Source organism: Tursiops truncatus, chromosome 12 (genome assembly GCF_011762595.2).
Source record: "Tursiops truncatus isolate mTurTru1 chromosome 12, mTurTru1.mat.Y, whole genome shotgun sequence".
NCBI classification, from domain to species: Eukaryota; Metazoa; Chordata; class Mammalia; order Artiodactyla; family Delphinidae; genus Tursiops; species Tursiops truncatus.
Genome location: NC_047045.1, coordinates 73870708 through 73893799, shown reverse-complemented (window position 1 = coordinate 73893799; position 23092 = coordinate 73870708). Strand labels below are relative to the sequence as shown.

Sequence of the window (23092 nt, the reverse complement as noted above, 5' to 3'; positions counted from 1 at the left end):
GAAGTGGGAAACTGTATTGTGATGGGGAGGGGAAAGTGATAGGGGGAGGGGAAGGTGATAGGGAGAGAGGAGAGAAAGTGGAAGGGCAGAGAAAGTAGTAAGGGGAGATGGAGAGGTGGGAGGAGGGAGACAGGGGAGGAGAGTGGGGAGGGGAAAGGGAGAGAGAAAGGGCAGGAAGAAAGCAAGAGGGGGGAGCAGAGGAAGAGGGGAGAGAGGAGGAGGAGAGATGGGAAGACAGAGAGAAAGAATTGTTTTCTCGATTCAGTATTCTGAGGAAAATAATGGCTCTATATGTGTAAGCAAATTATTCCAGATAACCAATATTTACATTTTTTTTTCTGAAATTTGCTCTAAATGTGCCTGCCTTCTGAAGCAGAGGTTACCAACAGAGTTGAATATTCTCTTAATAACTCAGGTCAGACGTCCTACTGCGCTGCACTGCAACCCTCCAGGCCACTGACACGCGTAGAGCTCTTTGTCTTCTGTGAAGATGGCTCCAATCTCCTGAGCTTTTTATAGATTCCCTGTCAACCCCCTACCGTCAGGCTGTCAGCCGTCTTGAAGATGTTCTCCCCGTACTTCTATCTAGCAGCCTACTTTGCTGCTTCTAAATCAGAATGAACTAAGAAGACGGGAAATCAAGCTTGTTAGAACCACGGCTAAAGTAGGAGGAAACAAGCTCTCCCCAAAGCCTCAGGCCCTCTCCAAGAAAGAAAGAACAGACACTCCGGGACAGCTCCTTCAGCTCCCAAAGTTTCCCATTCTGCTTTCTTTTAGGTTCTTCTCTGTGTCCAAATGAGTGGCCTCTGGATAGGTGAGGTTTAACTCAGCACATAAAAACATTCAATTGAGACAAACTAAAAAAAAGAGAGAGAGAGAAAATAAAGGGCCAACATTCACTAAATAAGAAAGTGAATCAAAGTCCTGCATGTAAGTGATAGTCGAAGGAAGGAAACCCTGTTCTCTTGCCAGTCTCTGTCCTTTTCCTGAGCCAGAGGGCAGAACCGGCCATGGCCCAGCTCCAGGGCTGCCTCTCCCAGTGTGAACAAAGGGCTCTGAGCGCCGGAAACCACCGGAAACAGGCAACAGTGGGCAAGGAAGGGCTGGCGGGGGCAACCCCAGTTTCCAGCAGCTAATGCTGGGGGCTGGCTCCAGCTTAGGGTATCTGCCCAACCCAGGCCTCCTCATTCTCATCCCTGGAGAGAGGCAAGGAGCGGGGCCCTGGGACATGAATAGAGCCCTAGCAACACGGAGCAAGATGGCGGCCACGGAGAAGCCATCAACTGACAGGTCACGCAACGGACAGGTAGCAGGAGCGGCACCAACATGAGACCCACTTACAGTGCAAGCTGAGGTAACAGCACCGACTCTTCTCCTAGGCACAGTGCCAACCTCCTGAAAATGCACGTCTCTATTCCTCTGAATGTGTTCTTTGGGCTGGCACTAAATTCTGAAAATGAAAAAAGTATTTCACTGCTCACTAAATTCACTGGATGAAATAATGTGCTTTTACAAAAAATGTTTGGGGCTTCCCTGGTGGCGCAGTGGTTGAGAGTCCGCCTGCCGATGCAGGGGACACGGGTTCGTGCCCCGGTCCGGGAAGATCCCACATGCCGCGCAGCAGCTGGGCCCGTGAGCCATGGCCGCTGAGCCTGCACGTCCGGAGCCTGTGCTCTGCAATGGGAGAGGCCACAACAGTGAGAGGCCCGCGTACCGCAAAAAAAATAAAAGTTAAAATAAATAAAAATTTAAAAAAATTTTTAAAAATGTTTAATCTCTTTTCTTTTGTAGGGTTTTGTTTTAAAATATTCTGATAGCAACATAAAAGCTCTAATTCTTAGGCTTGTTGCCTGTTTACCCAGACTGTCACAGAAAAATAATTTAAAATAACTATAATAGAACAACAAAGCTATCCCCGAAACAGAAGAAAATTCTAAAAATTACCCTCCTCACACTGAACATTTAACTTGTAAAGAAAGAAACAACAAATGTTCTAAAATCAAAAATAGAAACTCTGGAAGTAAGTCAGAAAGAGAAAAACAAATACTGTATGCTAACGCGTATATATGGAATCTAAAAAAACAGTACTGATAAACCTAGTGGCAGGACAGGAATAAAGATACGGACGTAGAGAATGGACTTGAGGACACGAGGAGGGGGAAGGGGAAGCTGGGATGAAGTGAGAGAGTAGCATAGACACATATACACTACCAAATGTAAAATAGATAGCTAGTGGGATGCCGCCTCATAGCACAGGGAGATCAGCTCGGTGCTTTGTGACCACCTAGAGGGGTGCGATAGGGAGGGTGGGAGGGAGACGCAAGAGGGAGGGGATATGGGGATATATGTATACATATAGCTGATCCCTTTGTTGTACAGCAGAAACTAACACAACATTGTAAAGCAATTAAACTCCAATAAGGATATAATAAATAAATAAATAAGAAAAACAGAAACTCTGCAAAGAATCCCATTGTTTCATAGTTCTACTTTACACCTGGCACATAGTAGGCCCTCAACAGCTATTTATTGGGTGGCTGACTGGATGGTTGAATAGACGCGGCCCTACCAACTCGTCTGAAGTTAACTGACCTTCCCTAGGACTGTGGCCAGCAGGACTTTTCCAAAACCATATTTGGGCCTGTTGAAGAAATATAGTTAAGTAGTCAGCAAAGTCTTCTCTAAAATGAAATCTGAGTATCTTTTCTTTGAGCCCGAACCTAGGGATTTTACATACTCTTGCCAAAAAGGCAAGTTCAGACCTAATCATCAACTAGCTAATACCTACTGACCATTTACAGTGCATGGGCCATTGTGCCAGGACTTGGAGATGGAGTACAGTGAGCACGACAGGAAGGTCCGATCCAGCATGAAAACACACTCAACAGAATCTATAATAGACCCATACATACAAGGTCCTCTGTTTTGTGACTACTGCACAGTGGGGAAGAGGATGATCTTTTCAATGAATAGTGCTGGGTCAACTGGATGTCCCCACGGAAAAAAACGAAATCTTGATCCCTGCAGTATACCATACACAAACATCAATTTCAAATAGATTACAGATCTAATTATAAAAGGTAAAACAATGAAGGGTCCAAAAGATAACATTGGAGAACACCTTCATGAGCTTGGAGCAGACAAAGATTTTTTAGACAGGATGCAAAAGGCACTAACTATTAAGAAAAAAAACTGGTAACTGGACAATATTAACATTAAGAATTTCTGTTCATCTAAAAACACTTAAACATTAAAAGAGTAATAAAAAAGGCAACTCACAAAGTGGGAGAAAAGACATACAATACATATTTCTGACAAATGACTGATATCTAGGATGTATAAAAGATTAGCATCCAGGATATACAAAAATCAGTAAGACAGACAACCCAACCTAAGGTTTTATTTTTTAATGGGCAAAAGAGTTGAACAGGCACCTCACAAAGAGGATACCCAGCGGGCCAATAAACATGAAAGAGGACTGAACTTCATGATAAATGCAAATTAAAACCACAATGCAACAACAATATATACCTCACAGATGGTTAAAATGAAAGAGAAAATACCAAGTGTTGGCAAAGATGTGAAACAACTGGAACTTTCAGATACTGTAGTGGGAATGTAAGTCACTATAGTTACTTTGGAAAATTGTCTGGGAATATCTAGCAAAGCTGAACATATGTATACCCTATAAGCCAGCAGTTTCTCCACTATGTAGGCAACCCAACAAAAATGCAGACATATGTTCACCAAAAGACACGTGCAATAATGTTCACAGCGGCTCACTTCAGAATAATCCCAAACTGGAAACCTCCCCAATGCCCATCGAAAGCAGAGCAGATTAACAAACAATTGTGATGTATTCATACATGGAACACTGCATGGCAACTAAAATGGACAAACCTCAATGGCATGCAACGACTTGGGTGTATCTCACACAATGTTGAACAAAAGAAACAGACATAAAAGTTATTTTAAAAGGCAACCAGATTACCTTGCAGGCAGGGGTGTGGGGGGTGGGGTGATGCTAATGATGGAAAGAGGGCACAGCAGGGACTCCTGTGGTGCTAGCAATGTTCCCTTTCTTGATCTGGATGGTGGCTACGCCGTGGGTTCAATTCTAGACAATTCATCAGCCCACACACTTAGGATTTGTCTTCTCTGTATGCCATACTACAGGAAAAAGTTTTTTTTTAAAGTACTCTCACTCATGATCTCAGCTCACATTTTTTTCTGTCCCTAGTCCCTTGACCATGTCAAGGTCCATCCTGCCTTGGGGTCTCAGCATTAACTGAGCCCACTGGGAAAAAGCTCATCCTCTCCCATCTTTGCACAGCTGGTGTCATTTCTCACCATGTAGGTCCTGGTTCAAATGAAACAAACTTCCTCAGAGAGGTCGTCCCTGGTCCTAGCAACCTAGGCACAGTCATTCATACTTTATTCCATTACTATGTTTTATTTCTTTCACAGAACTTCTCACAAGCTGAAACCATTTTGTTTTACTCATGTGTATTTGCTTTCAGAGCACAGGGACTCTGCCTCTCTGGTTCACTGCTGTTTCCCTAGCACCATACGCCTAGCACTTAAAAGTACATCTGGCATATTTACCCAAATGATTTGAAATTTATAACCACACAAGAGCCTGTGTGCAAATGTTTATGCCAAGTTTATTCATAATTGCCCCGAAACTGGAAGCAACCAAGATGTCCTTCAATAGCTGAATGGACAAATTGTGGTACAAGCCAATAAACAATGGAATATTACTCAGCTATAAAAAGAAATGGGCTGTCAAGTCATGAAAAGACATAGATGAATCTTAAACGCATGTTGCTAAGTGAAAGAAGACAGTCTAAAAAGGCTACATATTACATGGTTCCAATTGTATGACATTCTAGAAAAGGCAAAACTACGGCAATGGTAAAAAGATCAGTGGTTGTCAGGGGCTCAGGGGGAAGTAGGGAAGGTTGGATGAGTAAAGCACAGGAGGTTTTTTTTCGCGTGATGAAACTATTCTACATGATACTGTAAGGGTGGATACGTGACATCATGTGTTTGTCAAGGCACATGAACTTTACAGCACAAAGAATACGTACGCAAATTTTTAAAAAATCATTTAAGAGATTGGGGGATCCCAAAATGGAATGCAGAATGTGATAAAACAATCTGACTATATTACAAATGTATGAAACAACCTCACTTTAGGAGGTATGGGGAAAAGGTGCTGATCTAAGTAACGGGAAATGAATAGAGTCTGTAAGACTAAATGCAAGTGAATTGCGAGTAAGCACTCTAGTTGATAAAGTTGTTTCCCACAGGGATATGGGTTAACTCTGATGCTGCTGTACCTGTATGCCACAATCGAACAATTAAGTGAATGGATGGCAGGTGGTGGGAACTTCAGGTTTCTTGCTGATGGAGTGAGAATTTACAGATGGGCAAGAGAAAGAGGCTAGAATAATTCACATGGTAATGGATTCGAGCTGGAGACATCATCTTGAACTCATGTTTCACTTAATATAGATACTGATGGCTATGTATAGAAATATTTACAGATATATGTATATACACAGGTTAGTATACACACATACATTTCCTTACTCTGACAGCTGACAGACCCTAGAAACAATGACACCCCAGTAGCAACAAGCACACCTGTCATCCATGTCTTGGTTTCTGATACCATTCTCCAATAAAAGGAACCAGATCTCCTTGGAGAAATGGCTGATTCTATGCCTGAGGCAAAAAATATACAAGATGAACCTGGAACACCTTGTAGTGCCAGAAAGTATTAAACACACACACACACACACACACACACACACACACACACACACAAATGATGGGAGTACGTCAAACATACAAAGGAGCCAACTGAAATAGCTCCCAAAGTTGAAACAATTTGAGCAATTTGAATTTTAACCCAAAGTACATAATAAATATCCCCAAGTCCATATTGATTTAAATAAATTATTGACTAAATAAACAAATGGGGGAGAGGAGACAAATGTCCCATGCAGAAGAATTCCATATAAATCATATAGAAATATAAGGAGTTGGAGCATAACTCCCTATTCCTTAGGTAGGGACTGCACGTAGTGATTTCCTTCCAAAGAATACAGTATAGAAAGCGGGAGAGTGAGTAACTTTACTGTGAAGGAACCTGACAGGCACCACGCCAGCCAGGTGGTCAAGGCCAGCATCAACAGTGATAAGTCCTGTTGATAGGATGCTCCTTGACAGGATGTGATGAGAACTGCCCTTCACCTCTGTGGCCTTCCTCCCAAAAACCCATAATCCCAGTTTAATTATGAGAAAAACATCAGACAAAACCCATCTGCAGAGCATTTCTACAAAATACCTAACAGTACTTCACACAACTGTCAAGGTTATGAAAAACAGGAGAGCCTAAAAAACTGTCATAGCCAAGAGGAGTCTAAGGAGACATGACAACTAAATGTAACGTGGTATCTTGGACAGAACCCTGGAACAGAAAAAAGACCCTGGATAGAAACCAAGGAAGCTAAATAAAGTGTGGATTTTCGTTAAAATCATGTATCTATATTGGTTCATTAATTGTAACAAATTTACCATAGTAATTTAAGGTAAATAGGTAAAACTGGTCACAGAGTACATGGAGTACAGTCTTTGTAGTTTTTCTGTAAATCTAAAGCCATCTAAAAAAATAAAGTTTATAAAAAATAAAGTTTATTTGTTAAAAGAAAAGTAAGTGGGCCCAACAGAAAGTGGTTGCAAGGACTGATGGATGGGTATTGGAGACAGGGACAGACGATGGCACAATGGCTGATGGGAGGATGGATGGAGGGCAAGATGGCTGATGGATGGATAATGGATAGAGTGGCTTCATAAAGCAGGGCAAACACTGCTGAGGCGGGTGGTGGGATGAACTGGGAGACTGGGATTGACATATATACACTAATATGTATAAAATGGATAACTAAAAAGAACCTGGTGTATAAAAAAATAAATAAAATAAAATTCAAGTATTCAAAAAAAAAAGAAGAGAGAAAATGCCCAGGATTCCAACTATGGTCTGAGATAAATAAATTTATTTAAAAAGAAACAAAAAAACACAAAAGACGAGAACTGAGATGGACACGAGGGTCTCAGCAACCTGAAGGGCATAAGCCCTCTGGGTGGAGAGACAGCGACATGGCAGTGGGCTGCGGGGAGCAGAAGGTGATAAAATGCAGGCAAAAGGTACAGACAAGCTCCCTGTTAGACCTGGGCAAAGAGAGGAGGAAACGGGGAGAGAGTCTTGTGTCTGTGTGTCTAGCACTTGATTGAGGCATTATTTACATACCATTAAATGCACAGATCCTAAGTGTACAGCTCTATGACTCTTGAAGGAAAGGCTGAAGATGAAGAAGAAAGCCCCTTTTGCGTAAGAGGATGGGGATGGGCTCCTCAGAGAAGGTAAAGGGTGATCCCATCTTCCTTCTAAACTTCCTTCTGTCCTGTGGTTGGTAGCACCATCCTCTCCACAGATGGTCTTTCCGCCCAAAAAGATAGACACCCTACTTTCCAAAAGCCTTATCACTAGTTATTCTGAAAATGAAAAGTATTTAATACAAACACACTTGTTGCCTCATTTTCCCCTTAATTGCTTGCAATTAAAAAAAAAAACTGGGCTTCCCTGGTGGCGCAGTGGTTGGGAGTCCGCCTGCCGATGCAGGGGACGCAGGTTCGTGCCCCGGTCCGGGAAGATCCCACATGCCGCGGAGCAGCTGGGCCCGTAAGCCATGGCCGCTGAGCCTGCACGTCCAGAGCCTGTGCTCCGCAACGGGAGAGGCCACTACAGTGAGAGGCCCGCGTACCGCAAAAAAAAAAAAAAAAAAAAACTGCCTGAGAAGGCAAAACACCCCAAAAGTTGCTCTGAACATTATCAAGCCCTGTGACAGGAGAGAGATTGATCATGGAAGAGAAAGGAAGCCTTTTCTTACGATGACAGCAGAGCAGGATACCCACCCCCACCTCTTTTTCTAAATAACTTAGATTTCTCTTATGAAAGGAATACACATTCATTGTACAAAGCATAAATAAAATTAAAAGTACCCATAATGATACTAAAAAGCACTTTTTATTATATCTTTGCAGTCTTTTTTCTAAGCACAAAGACATCCTATGAAAACGATTTGTATCCAGAATGCAAGTTAACCATTATCACTTAACTCAAATGTGATAATTCTCTTGAATTAAAAAGGTAATTTTCTTGAAGCAACCCAACAAGAAGACTTTTCATTGGGACACTGACTAGATTATTCTATATCCACAAAACCTGGTGTGTGACCAAAATTTTCAATCAAGGTGTAAACTCCACCAAAAATTATTCAAAACAAAAAAACTCCAGGGCTTCCCTGGTGGCGCAGTGGTTGAGAGTCCGCCTGCCGATGCAGGGGACACGGGTTCGTGCCCCGGTCCTGGAAGATCCCACATGCCGCGGAGCGGCTGGGCCCGTGAGCCATGGCTGCTGAGCCTGCGCGTCCGGAGCCTGTGCTCCGCAATGGGAGAGGCCACAGCAGTGAGAGGCCCGCGTACCGCAAAAAACCCCACAAAATTCCAAAAGCCTCTTCTCTCTTTTTGACCAAAGGACGTACCTTTCATTTGAATATATGTATTAACAAGGCAGAATTAACTATGGAAAAAAAGATCACAGATGTTGCTAGTAATACTTTCATAAGTATCCTTGACTTTTCCTGGGATGATTTTTTAACCTTATTAACCCTCAAAACATCCACGAGAGGGCTCTATCATTTAAAGGGGGAAATTAAAGGAAGCCAAGAATGACGGCTCACACACAGTCTGCAAATAAAGGCGGGTCGGGGAAGCCTGCCTCCTCCTTCTGGAAGACCACGCCCACCCCTACCCATCCCGGCATAAAGGATGGAAAAAGAACCGTGATCCCAACCAGTAGGGATCTTGAGATGAGACAACCTATTTCCTATCACCAGTAAGAAGCCGTCTCTAAAAACTTCAGTTTGTTTTGATTAGTGAAATGGAAAAGATAGCCTGAATTCCTTGGGAGGAAGGCCAGGTCCACACTCAACGCCCTTCAGGACTGCTCAGAGGTCGGCCTTGCACCCGCGGAGGCAGCAGAGGGGGTCAGTGTCTTAGTCATAACGACTGGCTTGAGAATTTGGATTTCACTTTACTGTTTTATATGTTCTCTGTATCTCATTCTTTGCCCTCCTTGATTGTTTTAAATTGCTTTATGCAAGGCAATTTACAGTAAGGTGTCAAGGATAAATAAACTCGTTCCTCATTTTCTTCTTCAGAATAGTGAGTTAACTCAACCCAAGGATCTTCCACGTATTAAATGCAGCTCACTGTCCCTCTCTGAAATTTAACATGGGAATATTGCAGAAGTTTGAGACGTGACTGGCAACTAGATGCTTTTAAAGACTCAGGCTAGTTTGGGTGATGGTCTGTCTGTTTACCTAGATACACACACACACACACACACACACACACACACACACACTTTCACTATCTAAACATCCATCCATATAAACTGCTTCTGGCATAAGCTTACTAAATACTGAACCATCTGGGGTTTGATGATGAAATGGAATATTTTAGCTTAACAAAAGGCCCTTGTCTACCAGAGATAGTACATGTTATTTTTTTTTAGTTATAATATTTGTAGAGTGTTTTCATTATAGCAAGCATAATCATGTTTTAGCACCAAATCAATGACTCACTCTCTTCCGACTTGTTAGAGAGCTTCCACACCCCATCACAAACAGGAGAAAAACCAGTTGACTAGTTAGAATTGTTACGTGGAGTATTAGCTCATAAGAACTAAGCAGAAAAGTTATCTTTACCAATCTGAAAACTCAACATCTTACCTGCTTGGCTTGAAACAGATTTGATTCCATTAACATTTGCAGAAACGAATGAAGGAGCTCTGTCAGCTGTACTACTGACATAGAAAACATAAAAGATATTAATAGATGGTGGACCATAGCAGCTCAGGACAAACACATCCTTAGGCAGAGAAGCAAAGGATGTTGTTAAGGGTTTTTCACATTTTATTTAGAAGAAGCATTATTTCTTTACTTCAGCCATGTCAAAGGTAATATTTTGTACTTTCAAACATGTAGGATAAAATGGCTTATTTAAAGTGAGTTTCCAACTTTTTACTTCAAAATTCCATCTAAGTGGATAAATAGAGAACATAAGGACTCCAATACTAACTGCTCATGCAAACCTGGCAATCAGAAATAAGTAGCACACTCAACTGTGATGTATACTTGAGAACTAATAGATTTGAATTTTTCTAAAGAAACAGCTGAATCCTGTAAATGGTTCATCTAAAAAATAACAGAATACTGTTAATTGTTCAACTAAGATGCAGTATATTTGAAAATATGTCAAATAAATTAAGCAGAAAAGGCTTGCCCAGTGTATCGGTCAAAAATGCTAGAATACATGGAAATGATCAGGGGGTGAAGGTGAAACTGATGTTCATGGTTTCCAAGAGCTGTTTCCAACTCTGAGTCTTCCTTTTCTTCTTACTGGCAATTTCAACGTGGGCATGTTACTAAGCCCCTCTGAGTCTCAATTTTCACATTTTAAAAATAGGATAACTACTTATATCACAGAGCTTTTGTGTGGATGAATGGGATTATCTGATGGTGCTTTATGGATTCTATCATGAAACAAAATAAACAAATATTATAAAGATCAATCAATTCTGCTTTGCACTTCCTACCGGAACTGCCTATGAAAAATCTTACTTTCTTTTTTCTATCCCATCATGTTCTAAAACTAACTATAAAGTGACATTCCAGGAATAAATTCCCCAGTGAAAATTAATTTGTTTAGTACAGATTTATTCAGACTCTTATTTAGGCTAATTTGTACTCTTTGCCTTTTTAAAAATTTATTTCCTAAAGCTGCTGCACTTTTCTCTCAGATGCTCGTTTTATATCTCAACACAAATCTTCCTCAAGTTAAAATAAACACCACCATTAGTTAATTATACGCTGCCAAGATAATGGACAAATAATAACAGGAAAGGCCTCCAACAGGCAATATTATAATTTATATGCCTAAAAGCTTTAAGTCAAATATGCCAGCTCTTCTTAAAGGTTAACCCAATTAAATGCAAAAAAAAAAAAAAAAAAAAAACAATGGGCAAATAGGGTAGCTCTGAGTATCTGCACTGTTAGATTTCAAATTTAACTTGGAAATCAACAGAGGGGAGGAAGTGCTGGAGGGGAAAAGAGGGGTTTTTTTAAAAAGGCTTCTCAGCTGGATCCTTCCCATCCAAGTGGCATCACATAAGACATCATGCAAGGGAAGGCTGGAGACACTCACTTTAGCTACTGAAATGACTATGTAAATCGGATGATCCTTTGGTGAACTAGTCTGTCTCAGGTTTGCCTTGAGAGGAAAGACCCTCTATTACTGCTTTAAATATCACCGTCTCTTTAATAAATCTCATTTTCTCCAATGCACGGTCAGCTTTATTATAGAATCTCTATAAAGATCAGAGCTTGAAAGCCCTAGACTTCCCTCTTTTTTGTTTTTTTCAGATGAGGAAAGAAAACCTGAAAACAAAAGCCTATGTGAAAATGACTTGCCAAGGTCATCTGGCTGGTAAGTGGCAGCCCTGCTAGAACTGAGGCCAGGACCCTTCCCACCACATCATATTGGGAACACGTTTCATAGATCTCATAGATGCCAACATGGTCCCACAGCCCACAAATGATACAGCCTGCCCTGTGTATTCACTCCCGAAGTTCAGCTATTAAGTGACGACTTTCTCTTACTTAAGACCTTACTTCCTATTAACATGAACGATAAAGTGTTTTTAGTCATTTACATTATAATGTCAATGAATTTAAGATAACCTTTCCCGAAAACAGGCTTTGAGTAAAGGAAGAAATACACAACCACTATGTGGTAAATAAATGTATTGAAAACACTAATACAACCGTGAACAGGAAATAGTTGCCGCCCTCAAAGGGCTTCCAATCATATGGACACCTCCGTTCTTCCCCTACAACAGGAAGGTTTCCTTTACTTTCTCTTTTTCTCTCATACAGTTTAAATGGATGAAGGCATCTTCTTCCTCTTTCCCCATCTACGTAAATATCTGTTGGAATGAATGAATATTCCTTCCCTCCACAGGTCTTTCCACAGCTTGACCTAAGGATTCTTTCAAAAAGGAAAAGCCCTTCTGTGATCACTTTTTCTTCAACCATAAAGTGACGCTTTACAGACTAATTCACACTCTGGTCTCTTCTTTTTTCTAAGCTTTTACACAGAGGAACAGATTTCCAAAATGCCAGTGGTGACTAAGAAAAATCTGGTGAGAATTTATTGGCCCGGACTTTTAAGCAGAGGCAGGAATCCTGGCTTTCATTCCTTGTTCTATCAAGACTTGTGTGAGCCTGTTGCTCTGAATCTTATCTTCTAATGGAAAAGCCCTCACCCCTTCCCAGCACAGCAGGCATCTCCACTTCCAAAGAAATGAACGATTACAAACAAAATAATATTCTTGTACATACTGAAAAGTTAAAATTACAGAGAAGAATGGCAGTAACGTGTGATTACTTCCTTTGAAGACTTTCATCACCCGGGCATCTGTGCCTTATTCCATCATAATGTCCTTTTAGCTCACAGTTTCAAAAAAAACACATGTAGGGGCTTCCCTGGTGGCGCAGTGGTTGAGAGTCCGCCTGCCGATGCAGGGGACATGGGTTCGTGCCCCGGTCTGGGAGGATCCCACATGCCGCGGAGCCATGGCCGCTGAGCCTGTGCGTCCGGAGCCTGTGCTCCGCAACGGGAGAGACCACAACAGTGAGAGGCCCATGTACCAAAAAAAAAAAAAAAAAAAAAAAAAAAACCACATGTATATAATTCCTAAGCATGAAAAAGAACTGAAACTTCAGGTCAACGATAGAAGAGCAAATTTTTTTTTTTTGGCTGCACTGTGTGCAGCATGCGGGATCTTAGTTCCCCAACCAGGGATCAAACCCACACTCCCTGCAGTGGAAGCTCGGGGTCTTAACCACTGGACTGCCAAGGAAGTCCCATGAAGAGCAGATTTTTAATACAGGTAGAGCCAAATTAGATTAATGCCCTTAACTTGGGGTATGTATTTCTGAAATGCACGGCACCGGAAGATGCTGCCGTCTGGTCGAGGGGACCAGTTTCTGCGTCACTCACTTGACAGCCAGGTCCTGGACCCCTGAGTGCAGCCAGGATGCAAGAGGCCACTAGGGCTGCAGGGACCACAAGATTTTGCCCTCAGAAGCTGCAGGAGACAGGATTATAGAAAGGTGCCGAGACAGGGGTGAGCACAGGCCAGCAAAGGGCTATCAGCCAGCCTGCCAGTGACGACACCTGTGACAGAGGTTTGCTGGAGGAGAGCAGGTAAGAGGTAGGCAGGTGAGGAGGAGGGAGAGGTGATTCTGGCAGAGGGAGACAAACGGGAAGGGGTTCCTGCCTGACCTGCACTAGGACCTCGGTTGATAACTGAAGAAGCAAGGGTGGGGTGGGGGAAGGAGATGAGACCAGCGAGGGGGCAGCAGCAGAGCCCTGAACCTTGTCGCAGGCCATATCCTGAAGGCTGTGGGGAGGGACTAGATCCGGTCAGGATTTTAGAAACACTCCAGCCGGCCGTGTGGAGGGGGGTCTGAAGCTCCCGTGGTGAGGGAGAGCTGGAGATGAAGGACCAGAGGAGAAGACCCCAGCCCAGGAACCAGAGACAGGGCTTCGCTCCAGCCTCTGCCACTTGAGAATCACGTGGCCTCTGACTGGGACCTGTCACTCAAGCTCTCTGTACCTCAGTCTCTCTACCTCCCTTGCAGAGTTACTGTAGGGAATGAACGAGGGCTCAGGAAGGACGGGTTGTGCAGTAAGAACTTAATAAATGCAGCTGCTGGAAGCCATGGTAGCATCGAGGCTATGTAACTTTGGGAGTCAGCGTGACCTTGGACAAGCACAAGGAACCACTTCTCTGACCTCAGTTTCTTCCTCTATAACGAGAAGAAATTAAGATAATACCACCCACCTCATAAAGTTACTGTCAGGATCGACTGGAGGAGATAAAATGTATAAATCACCTGGCCCTTGACCGAGAGCTACTCGAGTAGCAGAAGTAGCGATAACAGCAGCAATAGTAGAGGGCTGGTAGTAGTACCAGTGCTAGTAGGAGCAGTAATTTGAGGGACATGAGACCAAAGTGTCTCTTCTATAATCCAGGTGAGAAATTATATGGTGCTGGACGAAAGCGGTGGCAGTGAGAAGCCAAAGAAGATTCCAGATTCCAGAGCTCTAAGGAGGCGTCCACAAGACCTCCTGACTGCTGGATGTGACCCGCAGGGAGAGGTCAGAGGAGGATGCCAGTATACTCTTGGCTGGGACACCTGTGGACAGGGTGCCTACCATTCACCCAGGGAACTGAGGAAGAGGGGCAGGTTGCAGAGGAAAATGAGAAACTCAGTTTCAGAGCAGCTGCAGTGGAGGTTCCCACAGGGCATCTGAGTATGTCTGGTACTCAGAAAACAGATCAGGGTGAAATATACAGATTGAAGAGTTGTCAGCACATGGCCAGCAACTGAAGCCACAGGAGTATTCCTATCAACCAGAAAGAGGATGCAGGAGTGGGGAAAAAAATAGAAAGAATAGAGCAGAGGCCCAGAGACAGAGGCAGTGTGACAGCACTGAAGAGGCGGGCAGAGGACGAAAAGCGGGAAAGGACGCTGGAAGGGTAGCTAGAGATTAGGATGAGAGCCAGGAGAGGACTGCTCAAAGGTTTCCCTAGGAAATGGTGAAGGGCACCTAATGCCTCAGAAGGTCAAGTAAAAAAGACCCAAACAAACCACTGGACTGCAAAGCAAGAAGATCCTCAGGGAAGCCATGGGAGGAGCCAACATCAGATTGCAGTGGATAAGCAGTGGGGGTCATGGGGGGAGAAAGATCTAGAAAAATAGTAAGGGAAGGAGAAGATAGGGCAGCAACCAGAGGGAGTACAGGATTGAGAAAGGGAAGCATTTTTGTGGTAGGAGGTTGTTGGTAAGGGAAAGAAACACTGCAACTTGTGTATGTGCTGGGGTGAAGGGAGGAGGTTGAAAAGCAGCCCAGGTAGGAAGGTAATTAAGAGGAGGAAGTGCCCGGGAGGGTGGATGGTTGGCTAGAACAGCGGGAGGCTGCAAGGGGCAGGGCAGGTAACAGAAAGGATGCCTTGAAAAGACAGGTGGGGACTTCCCTGGTGGCGCAGTGGTTAAGAATCCACCTGCCAACGCAGGGGACACAGGTTCAAGCCCTGGTCTGGGAAGATCCCACATGCTGTGGAGCAACTAAGCCTGTGTGCCACAACTACTGAGCCTGCACTCTAGAGCCCGAGAGCCACAACTACTGAGCCCACAAGCCACAACTACTGAAGCCCACGCGCCTAGAGCTCGGGCTCCGCGACAAGAGAAGCCAACGCAATGAGAAGCCCGCACACCGCAACGAAGAGTAGCCCCTGCTCGCCGCAACTAGAGAAAGCCCATGTGCAGCAACAAAGACCCAACACAGCCAAAAACAAAATAAAAAATAATAATAATAATGGTTTTTTAAAAGACAGGTGAAGGTTTGAAATAGAGAAGTGCAGGAAACGGGAGACAAGAGTAAACTACAAAATGCAGTTATGCACATGGTGCACACACCACATGGAAAATGAAACAGACTCAGTTGTTCCCTCCATCTAGAAAGAGATGATGTCTTTGAGGAGACTATGAGCTGAGCAAGGGTACCCTATGAAGCCAGGTTGTTTCAAAGGTGAGAGAAAAACGGAAGATACTGGAAACAAACAGGTGTCAGAGATGAGAAGGGCAGGTAGGCTAGTGTGGCAAGGGGAACAGTAGAAGCAAAGGAAAAGAGTGGACGGGAGACATGAGGAAGATTCAATTTTCAAAAGAATTCTCTCAGTCTAAGCTTAAAAATCAATTAGCTGCGACTACTGTCTTTAAATTCCTATTTTGAGCAAATAGGTCAATGGAGGTAGGTGTATATCCAAAAATGCTGAAATAAAACAGTAATGATGCAAGAGCTTGATATAGATGATTGTAACCGAACCCTGCATCAGTTTTTTTCCATAGCCATGAGTATGATAAAGGAGCACCACCAAATAAGCCGGTAGTAAAAGATCAATGACTTTTAAAAGGTTTTCGGAAGGTTGACCCTTTTTCATTCACTCAAATGCTTAAGGGCCGAAGAACTGTGTCCTACAAGGAACACAGACAAAGAAAATTAAGACCAATCCTGCCTTCAAATTGTTGATGCCTAACTTCTCTCCACATATATGAAAATCCACAGGAACTTCCAGAATGAGGAAGGCTCTAGGAAAAAAGGGAATGACAGAGCGAATATTTGCCCATGTTCAAGTTCAGAAATACACCGCCTCTGACCTCACATCCGTCTCCAAATTCTACCACCAAATAGGTATGAATACTTCTTTTTTCTTCCCCCCTCCTGCTCTCCCACATCACAGAGAACGACCAACAGTTAGTGGCTGGTTATGATTCAAACTACAACACCGACTAAGGTCCAGCTCCACGGTCTGACCCATTTGGTCCTCATAACACCACCACAAAGGGGCCAGGACTATTCCCTTAAACGCAGGGGGAAAGTGGGGCTCAGAGAGGTTAAGGAAATTGCCCGATCTCTAAGCACTACTAAATGCTGGGCCAATGTACCTTTCACGTTCACCTCGCTTCGAAGCATTTACTCTTTTAATCACTGCCTCCACACCAAATTTCCCTAACCACTGTTCCAAAGGGAAACCTGTTAAGTACAGTTTTCATTTCATCCTTTGGCAATTTAGAATTCTTTTATTCATGGACTTTTAACATGTTTAATTTATTCCTTAATATTTTACAGATTGAGTTTATGGAGTTTTTTTTTTTTAAGCAGTTTGGTTTAAAAGTCTATTCATTCTCAAATACCTACACAAATGGGGATTCACCACATAATCCACAAACCATCTTCTAGACAGCACTTTCTACCTTCCAGCTGAGGGACTAACAAGGCAGCAAAGCAGGCCAATGTGGTGTTGCAGAGGAGGAATCTAGAACAAAGCAACGACCTGAACTAAAAACAGGAGGCCTGATCTGAGAACAAATCCACGGACACTGGAGTCCCCCAACATGCAACATCAGTCAACTCAGAAGTTACAACCGCTGCATCAGGGGAGCAGAAAACCTACAGGGGTTCAAGAAGGTGCCAGGCACTGCCCCACCTCAGGAAGCAGTGATTAAGGTACAGCTGACTTTCTGGACACAGCCCTGCTCTGCTGTGTCCCAGCTGAGGGGCCTGGGGCAACTTCTTGACTTCTCTGTGCCTCAGTTTCCACATCCATGAAATGGGAATATCAGAGGTTGTCACTAGGATTCCATGAACCATACCTGATACACAGAAAGCACTCAATAAATTTTAGCTAATTATCTTATATATGTTTAAGCTTTTCCCCTTCAGGAGCAGTATTTTTTTAATGGCAGGTTACATCCCCAAAATGTGTTATGAAATCAATTTAGAGGGTCACAACCAGCAATTGTGGTAAATTAAATAGAACAGAATATTGTATTTCAACATTAATAAAGTCATATTTTATATTAACGTTGTAATTTTTCTTTCACGTACATGGTAACATTAAGTGGCGCTTCGTGAATCTCTGTTTTCATCCATCCATGTGTCAGTGTATCTATCAGGCAGCAAGAGTGTTTCTTTCTAGGGCCACAATCAAAAAAATTTGAGAACCACTGACTTACAGAATGAGGATGGTAGGGAGTAAGGGAAGATGAAAAAGTGTAATGTGCCAGAAACCACTTTTTAAAATGTAGACAGCTGCAGCAAAATGAAAGCCCCCCTAAATGGACATTCGGGATAACCCAGGAGATACTCTCAGTGTACAAGTCTGTTCGTGGCTAGCCTGCTGCGGGCGTTTCAGTAATCCGAGGTTAACAACAGGCTCTTATTTCCAAAGCAAATCAAACCGCAAAACTGGAAGTACAGATGTTATCTTGATGCTGGGCAAGATGGGAAAAATTGACATGACTTATCCAGTTAAGTCCTCTTGCAATACTCGTCAAAGTAAACACTATGCCAGATATCAAATGCTCTTAAAAACTATCGGGGTTTGGGAGAGATATGAAAATGTCTTAAAACAGAAATTCTTACATGTGGATGTAGATTTAACCTAGCAGTTCTGTTATAAGCAAATTCCTAGGAGAAAATGTAACTAACTGTACAAGAAGATGAAATGGAAAATAACTATAAACGTAAATAATCATTTTAGAATCTATAAAGACATTTACTTATGTAACCAAAAGGCTGTATGATGTGGGGGGCGGGGGTTATTACTTTTTATTGGTGTATAGTTGCTTTACAATGTTGTGTTAGTTTCTACTTATGTACGATGTGGTGTTTAACCATACCACCCTTAGACTGTGTAGGAACAATACCACCCTTAGACTGTGTAGGAGGGCCACAGCCCTGGGCCCCACTCATCTTCCTGCAGAGTTCCCGGGACCAGGTGGACTTACCCATCCAGACAGGTATCCCTCCATCTGGTTTTAGCCTACACTCTGTCCCCAGAATTCCCTGATCAAATACCAGGACACTTCCAGGACATGAACAGGCTCCTTCCAGGTCTGGCCTCCCAAAGGGGGACTTTGCCACTGGTTGGAGCCAGAGGCACAGTTAGAGGGGGGACAAAGGGTGTGGACAGACTGGACATGCAAGTGGACACGATGTCCTTTACCTCATTGAAGGTATCACAGGTGAAGAACCGAGGGAAGAACCGAGGGAAGCAGGTCCTGGCCCAGGGGAAGAGTCTCCCAACCAGCTATGAGCTCTGGGAAATCTGAGAATTCCAAGTTCAAGCCTAGCTTTCCAGGCCATTATGAAGATATCTTTGCCAAGGTAGGATGACAGAGTATATATGAATGCTCATTAGCTTGATTCATAACGTTGAAACGTTTTGACACATGCTATGAGGGCCCCCATCTGTTCTCTTGCACAGGACCCTGCAGAGTTATAAGCAGGCTCGCTGCTTAGAACATGGACCAGAGCCACACTGCTGGGTTCTTACCCCACCTCACCCAGTGACATTCACCAGCTATGTGAACTTGGGAAAGCCTCTTAATCCCTCTGTGTCTCAGTTTCCTCATCTGTAAAACAGAGATGATAACAGCACTCTCTTCATATGGGTTGTTGTAATGACTAACTGAATCAGTGCCTGGAACAACACGCAGTGTGTAACGTAAGTACTCCATAAATTCTGTCTTTGTATTATTCTCTGTATAAAACCGATTGGCCACTGAAAACTTCTAGATAAAACCATAGCCAGGAAGTTATTCTGTGTATTTCTTCTCTCCCACTCCTTTCTAATTTTAAATATCATACTTTATGCCACTCTAAAAGACCACTATTTTCTATTCTGAAAAGGACAAGTCATCTAACTGCTGACCTGCCTGATGCAAGTTCTTCTGAAATTAAATACACGTTCATCTGGAAGACCCCCAACCTGGCAGATAGCTCAGGGCTCTGGCTGGTTGGAAGTCTGGCAAGCTGGCTTTCCGTGTCAATTTCACGGGCTAAACATTTGGAGACATTACCAATTTTAAGTGTAAAAAAGGACATTTCCTAACCTTCATATTCATGAGATTCAGAGCTACAAGCCAGGTAGGTCCTTCTCGATTCACAAACCAGAGGCTGAAATACTTGAAGCTATCAGCAAGGAAAGGCTACCAGACCAGAGAAATGAAGCTAAAAATAGAGCCCTAACAGTGGAAAAATAGATGGCAGAAGACAATCCCTTAGGTGGATACTTATTAGTCCACAGGCTTTTTATTAGTCAACGAAGGTGTAGCATCAATATAGTATTTACAAATTGCCAACAGCCCTTTCAATGACTTGTATTTCTTCAACCTAAAATGACAGAACAACTTGAAGAGGAATATTTGCCCCATTTTAATGACATGCGGGCAGCCTATAGCATCTTGTGTCCTTTCACCACAAAACCTCTCAACTCTCTAGCTGTTTGCTATACGTTGAGGTCTGAAATGGGAGAAGTACAAGGAAAAGATTCAAGGTCATATTTACCCTTTAAAATAGGTACCTAACCTACATGTTTAATACAGTGAGTATTCAATCTTTCATTTTTTTCCAATTATTCAGAAGAACCTTTAAAATATATGATTTGCCAACCTGATGAGAGGCTGGAACTCTTTCCCAAGCTACATCTATTTAGTCTCCCATAAAAAGAACATTGCTAAATCATTGTTAATTTCAACAACAGTTTCTCTAGTAACCCAAATCTTCTCCAAACCCAAAATGGAGTATAAAGACCAGTATGAAATAAGTGAAAAGTAATTGGATTCTACAGAGGCAAGACTGAGCACATCCATCCATCCCACAGTAATCCCATCTAAATCAAATATATTGTTTCTTTAAAGAGTTTTGCCAACTTCCTATTTTAAAAAAAACCCATAACACTTCCTATTTTGGCCAGTTTTATTTATGCAATTAAAATGGCTTTTTATAAGAGCTGGGCTGGAGAAACAATATATTTTTACAAGCCCATTAGTCATATAGTCAAGCTTCATTATATCACAATCATTCATCAGGAGTCTGTAATGAGAATGCTGTTTCCTTGCGCGATGAGAATGTTAAGGAAAATATGTATTCACAATAGGCCATAAAATGTGTGAAATCTAAACCAGAGGAAAAGCCAGTGGGTTCATCTGGCTTTCATTTTTGCTGTAGAGGGTAACAGCCCTATAGACACAAACCTAGCTTTAACTTAGAAACCATATCCTTAATTATTAACCCTCTTCATTCTTCCACCCTTTCCAAACTCCACTCCCTTAAAAGAAGTAGAATACTTCATTTACAAATACTGTTATTAAAGACTCTCATGGGCGATCATGTTGGCTTCGGTCATTTTTCTGCCATAGTTTTGTTACAGCTTATTCTAAATATTTCTCCTTACATCAACTATTTCTCCTGACGCGGCAGTCAGATTTGCGTATAAGCTTAGCCCCTGAACTGTGGGAAGTAAATGTCGTGGCGGAGGGGGAGCTGGGCGATTCCGGGCATCCCGCACACCACCCGCAGGTTCCCTTCCTTCCACCCAGGCACCCTTCCAGGTTGCTCAAGGCTCTCATTCTGCGCCCGTCAGCGGGAGTAACTGAAACTGGGCAGGAAGAAGGAAAGCGGCTTCAACAAAGCCCAACGTGTGCAGCTTTGGCAATGCAAGGCCGAACTATGGAGACGTGCGTCGGGGCTGGCTAGCAAAGGGAAAGCGTTCAGCTTATGATTTTGTGGTATATTTCAGAAACCGAGGTGGTCTCTAAGATCCCCAGAACCTCTCCTCTCCGTTAAGCAGCTTTCAGTCTTTTCCCTGCTCCCCCTCCACAGAAATCGGGTCTGCCAGGGTCCCAGCAGTGAGCGCTGTTCTCGTGGGTTTGCTCGCAGCGGGGCTGATCCCCTCCGAGCCCCACTTCGGGGAGCTGCAGCTGGAGCCGAGAGGAGCCCGGGGCTGGCAGAAACGCAGCGCGCCGAGCAAGACCCAGCTCTCGGTACGGCCATCAAGGGAGCCCCCAGCTCTCCGGGCACCCGGCAGCTGAACCCAGGAGGGGCTTCCCCATCGCTGCGCCCCGGCACCAGAGGGCACTCTGGAGAGAGAACACGCCGCGCCTCGCTCCCAGCCCTGGGTCCCCAGGAGCCAGGGCGGTGCGCGCCAGGGAGTCAGAGCCCTGGAGAATTCCTGTGTTTGCGCAGCGGGGCCAGGGAGGCCCCCGACCCTCCCGGTCCCGCGTCCAGGTACCTCGCAGCCGTAAAGCTGTCCCAGCTGCTCCACGATCCACTCCTCTAGCACGAGCCGCTTCCGAAGCTCTTTGCGATCGTATTTCACTGTCACTTTTCCCTGCTGGTGGCGCCGCTGCTGCTGCTGCTGAACGTGCCCGGCAGCGGACGCCGTGGCCACGGGCGCCGAGTCCTCCCGGGAGGAGCCCGAACCGCTGCTCGAGCCTGGGCTGCCGCCGGCGCCGCCCCGGGGGCTCTGGAAGAAAACCCGCGCGCCGCCGCCGCCGGCGGCCCCAGCGGCCGCCTCACTGCTGCCCGTCGCCACCGACATGTCCCCGTGCGCGCCGGAGACCGAGTGAGGCCCGGAGGAGGGGGCGGGCGGAGCGCCCGGCGCCGCTACCGCCTTGGGCCGGGCAGCGGCATGCGCGGGCTTCGTCAGCACCTGCTCCGCGCCGCCGCCGGCTCGCGGGGAGCTCTGGAGGAGGAGCCCCGGCGACCGGGAGGAGCGCGGGTGGGGGAGGGCGGGGAGGAGGGAGGGCGGGGGCCGCAGCCCTAGGGACTCAGCCGAGGACCCTCTGGGTCCAGCCCCGGAGGCGGATCCGGCGCCCGGCAGGCAGCGGGCCCGGGGCGTGGGAGTTGCGCGCGGCGAAGGGGGTGTGGGCGCGCAGACACGCACGGGCGACCGGCGTGGGTCTGGGGCCAGGTCCTCTGCGCGGGTGAGCGTGTGCTGCCCTGCCGGACACGGGGATTGCGCTTCTCCCGCCGCCTCGGCCGGCGCTGCCGGGGACTGCGCTGGCGACCGCCTGGGGCAGGGGACGCGGGAAGGGGCCGAGGCGCAGGTTCCTCACAGAGGTTTCCCTCTCCCTGCCGCCTCCTCTGAGGGCGGGGCGGTGTCTCCTCCCCTCCCGGGCCCATCCCGCCGCTCCAAACACCCGTTCCTATCCGTGCCACTTCTTCTCTCGGAGAGTGAGAAAAACTGACGAGGCGATGTTTGTGCCATCAGGCAATCACCGCGCCTGAGAAATTCTCTTCAGACCAGACAGTGTCTTGTTACCTCGAAGACAGTGCATTCAGATATCTTCGTATCTAAAGGGCAGAAGGCTTGATGTCTCTTGGGCAAGGGACTGGGGATATCCCGACAGCAAATACTTCTCTAAGAGTCAGTGCTGGTTACTGGTCTTACATTTCTAGTATTGTATTCCCTGCATTGCCAGCTTTCTTAATACCATTTCCAAACAACGTCTTTGAAGCTAGCAAAGTAACAGCACTGACT

The 23092-nt window shown here is 44.7% G+C and overlaps 1 protein-coding gene across 4 annotated transcripts in view; it reads right to left on the bottom strand.

Annotated features, from left to right (window-relative positions):
• The window catches only part of PPP1R14C (protein phosphatase 1 regulatory inhibitor subunit 14C), an 86613-nt gene extending 63939 nt beyond the window's left edge, over nucleotides 1-22674 (bottom strand). For 2 of the 4 annotated variants that reach the window (XM_019951776.3, XM_019951777.3), the window contains exon 1: nucleotides 21842-22674. In XM_019951776.3, the coding sequence (XP_019807335.1) occupies nucleotides 21842-22150 (309 nt within the window). In that variant the 5' untranslated portion in view covers nucleotides 22151-22674. The remainder of the gene's footprint in view (nucleotides 1-21841) is intronic. The other 2 variants (XM_019951780.3, XM_019951779.3) reach the window with 2 other exon arrangements.
• Nucleotides 22675-23092: the final 418 nt, after the last annotated feature.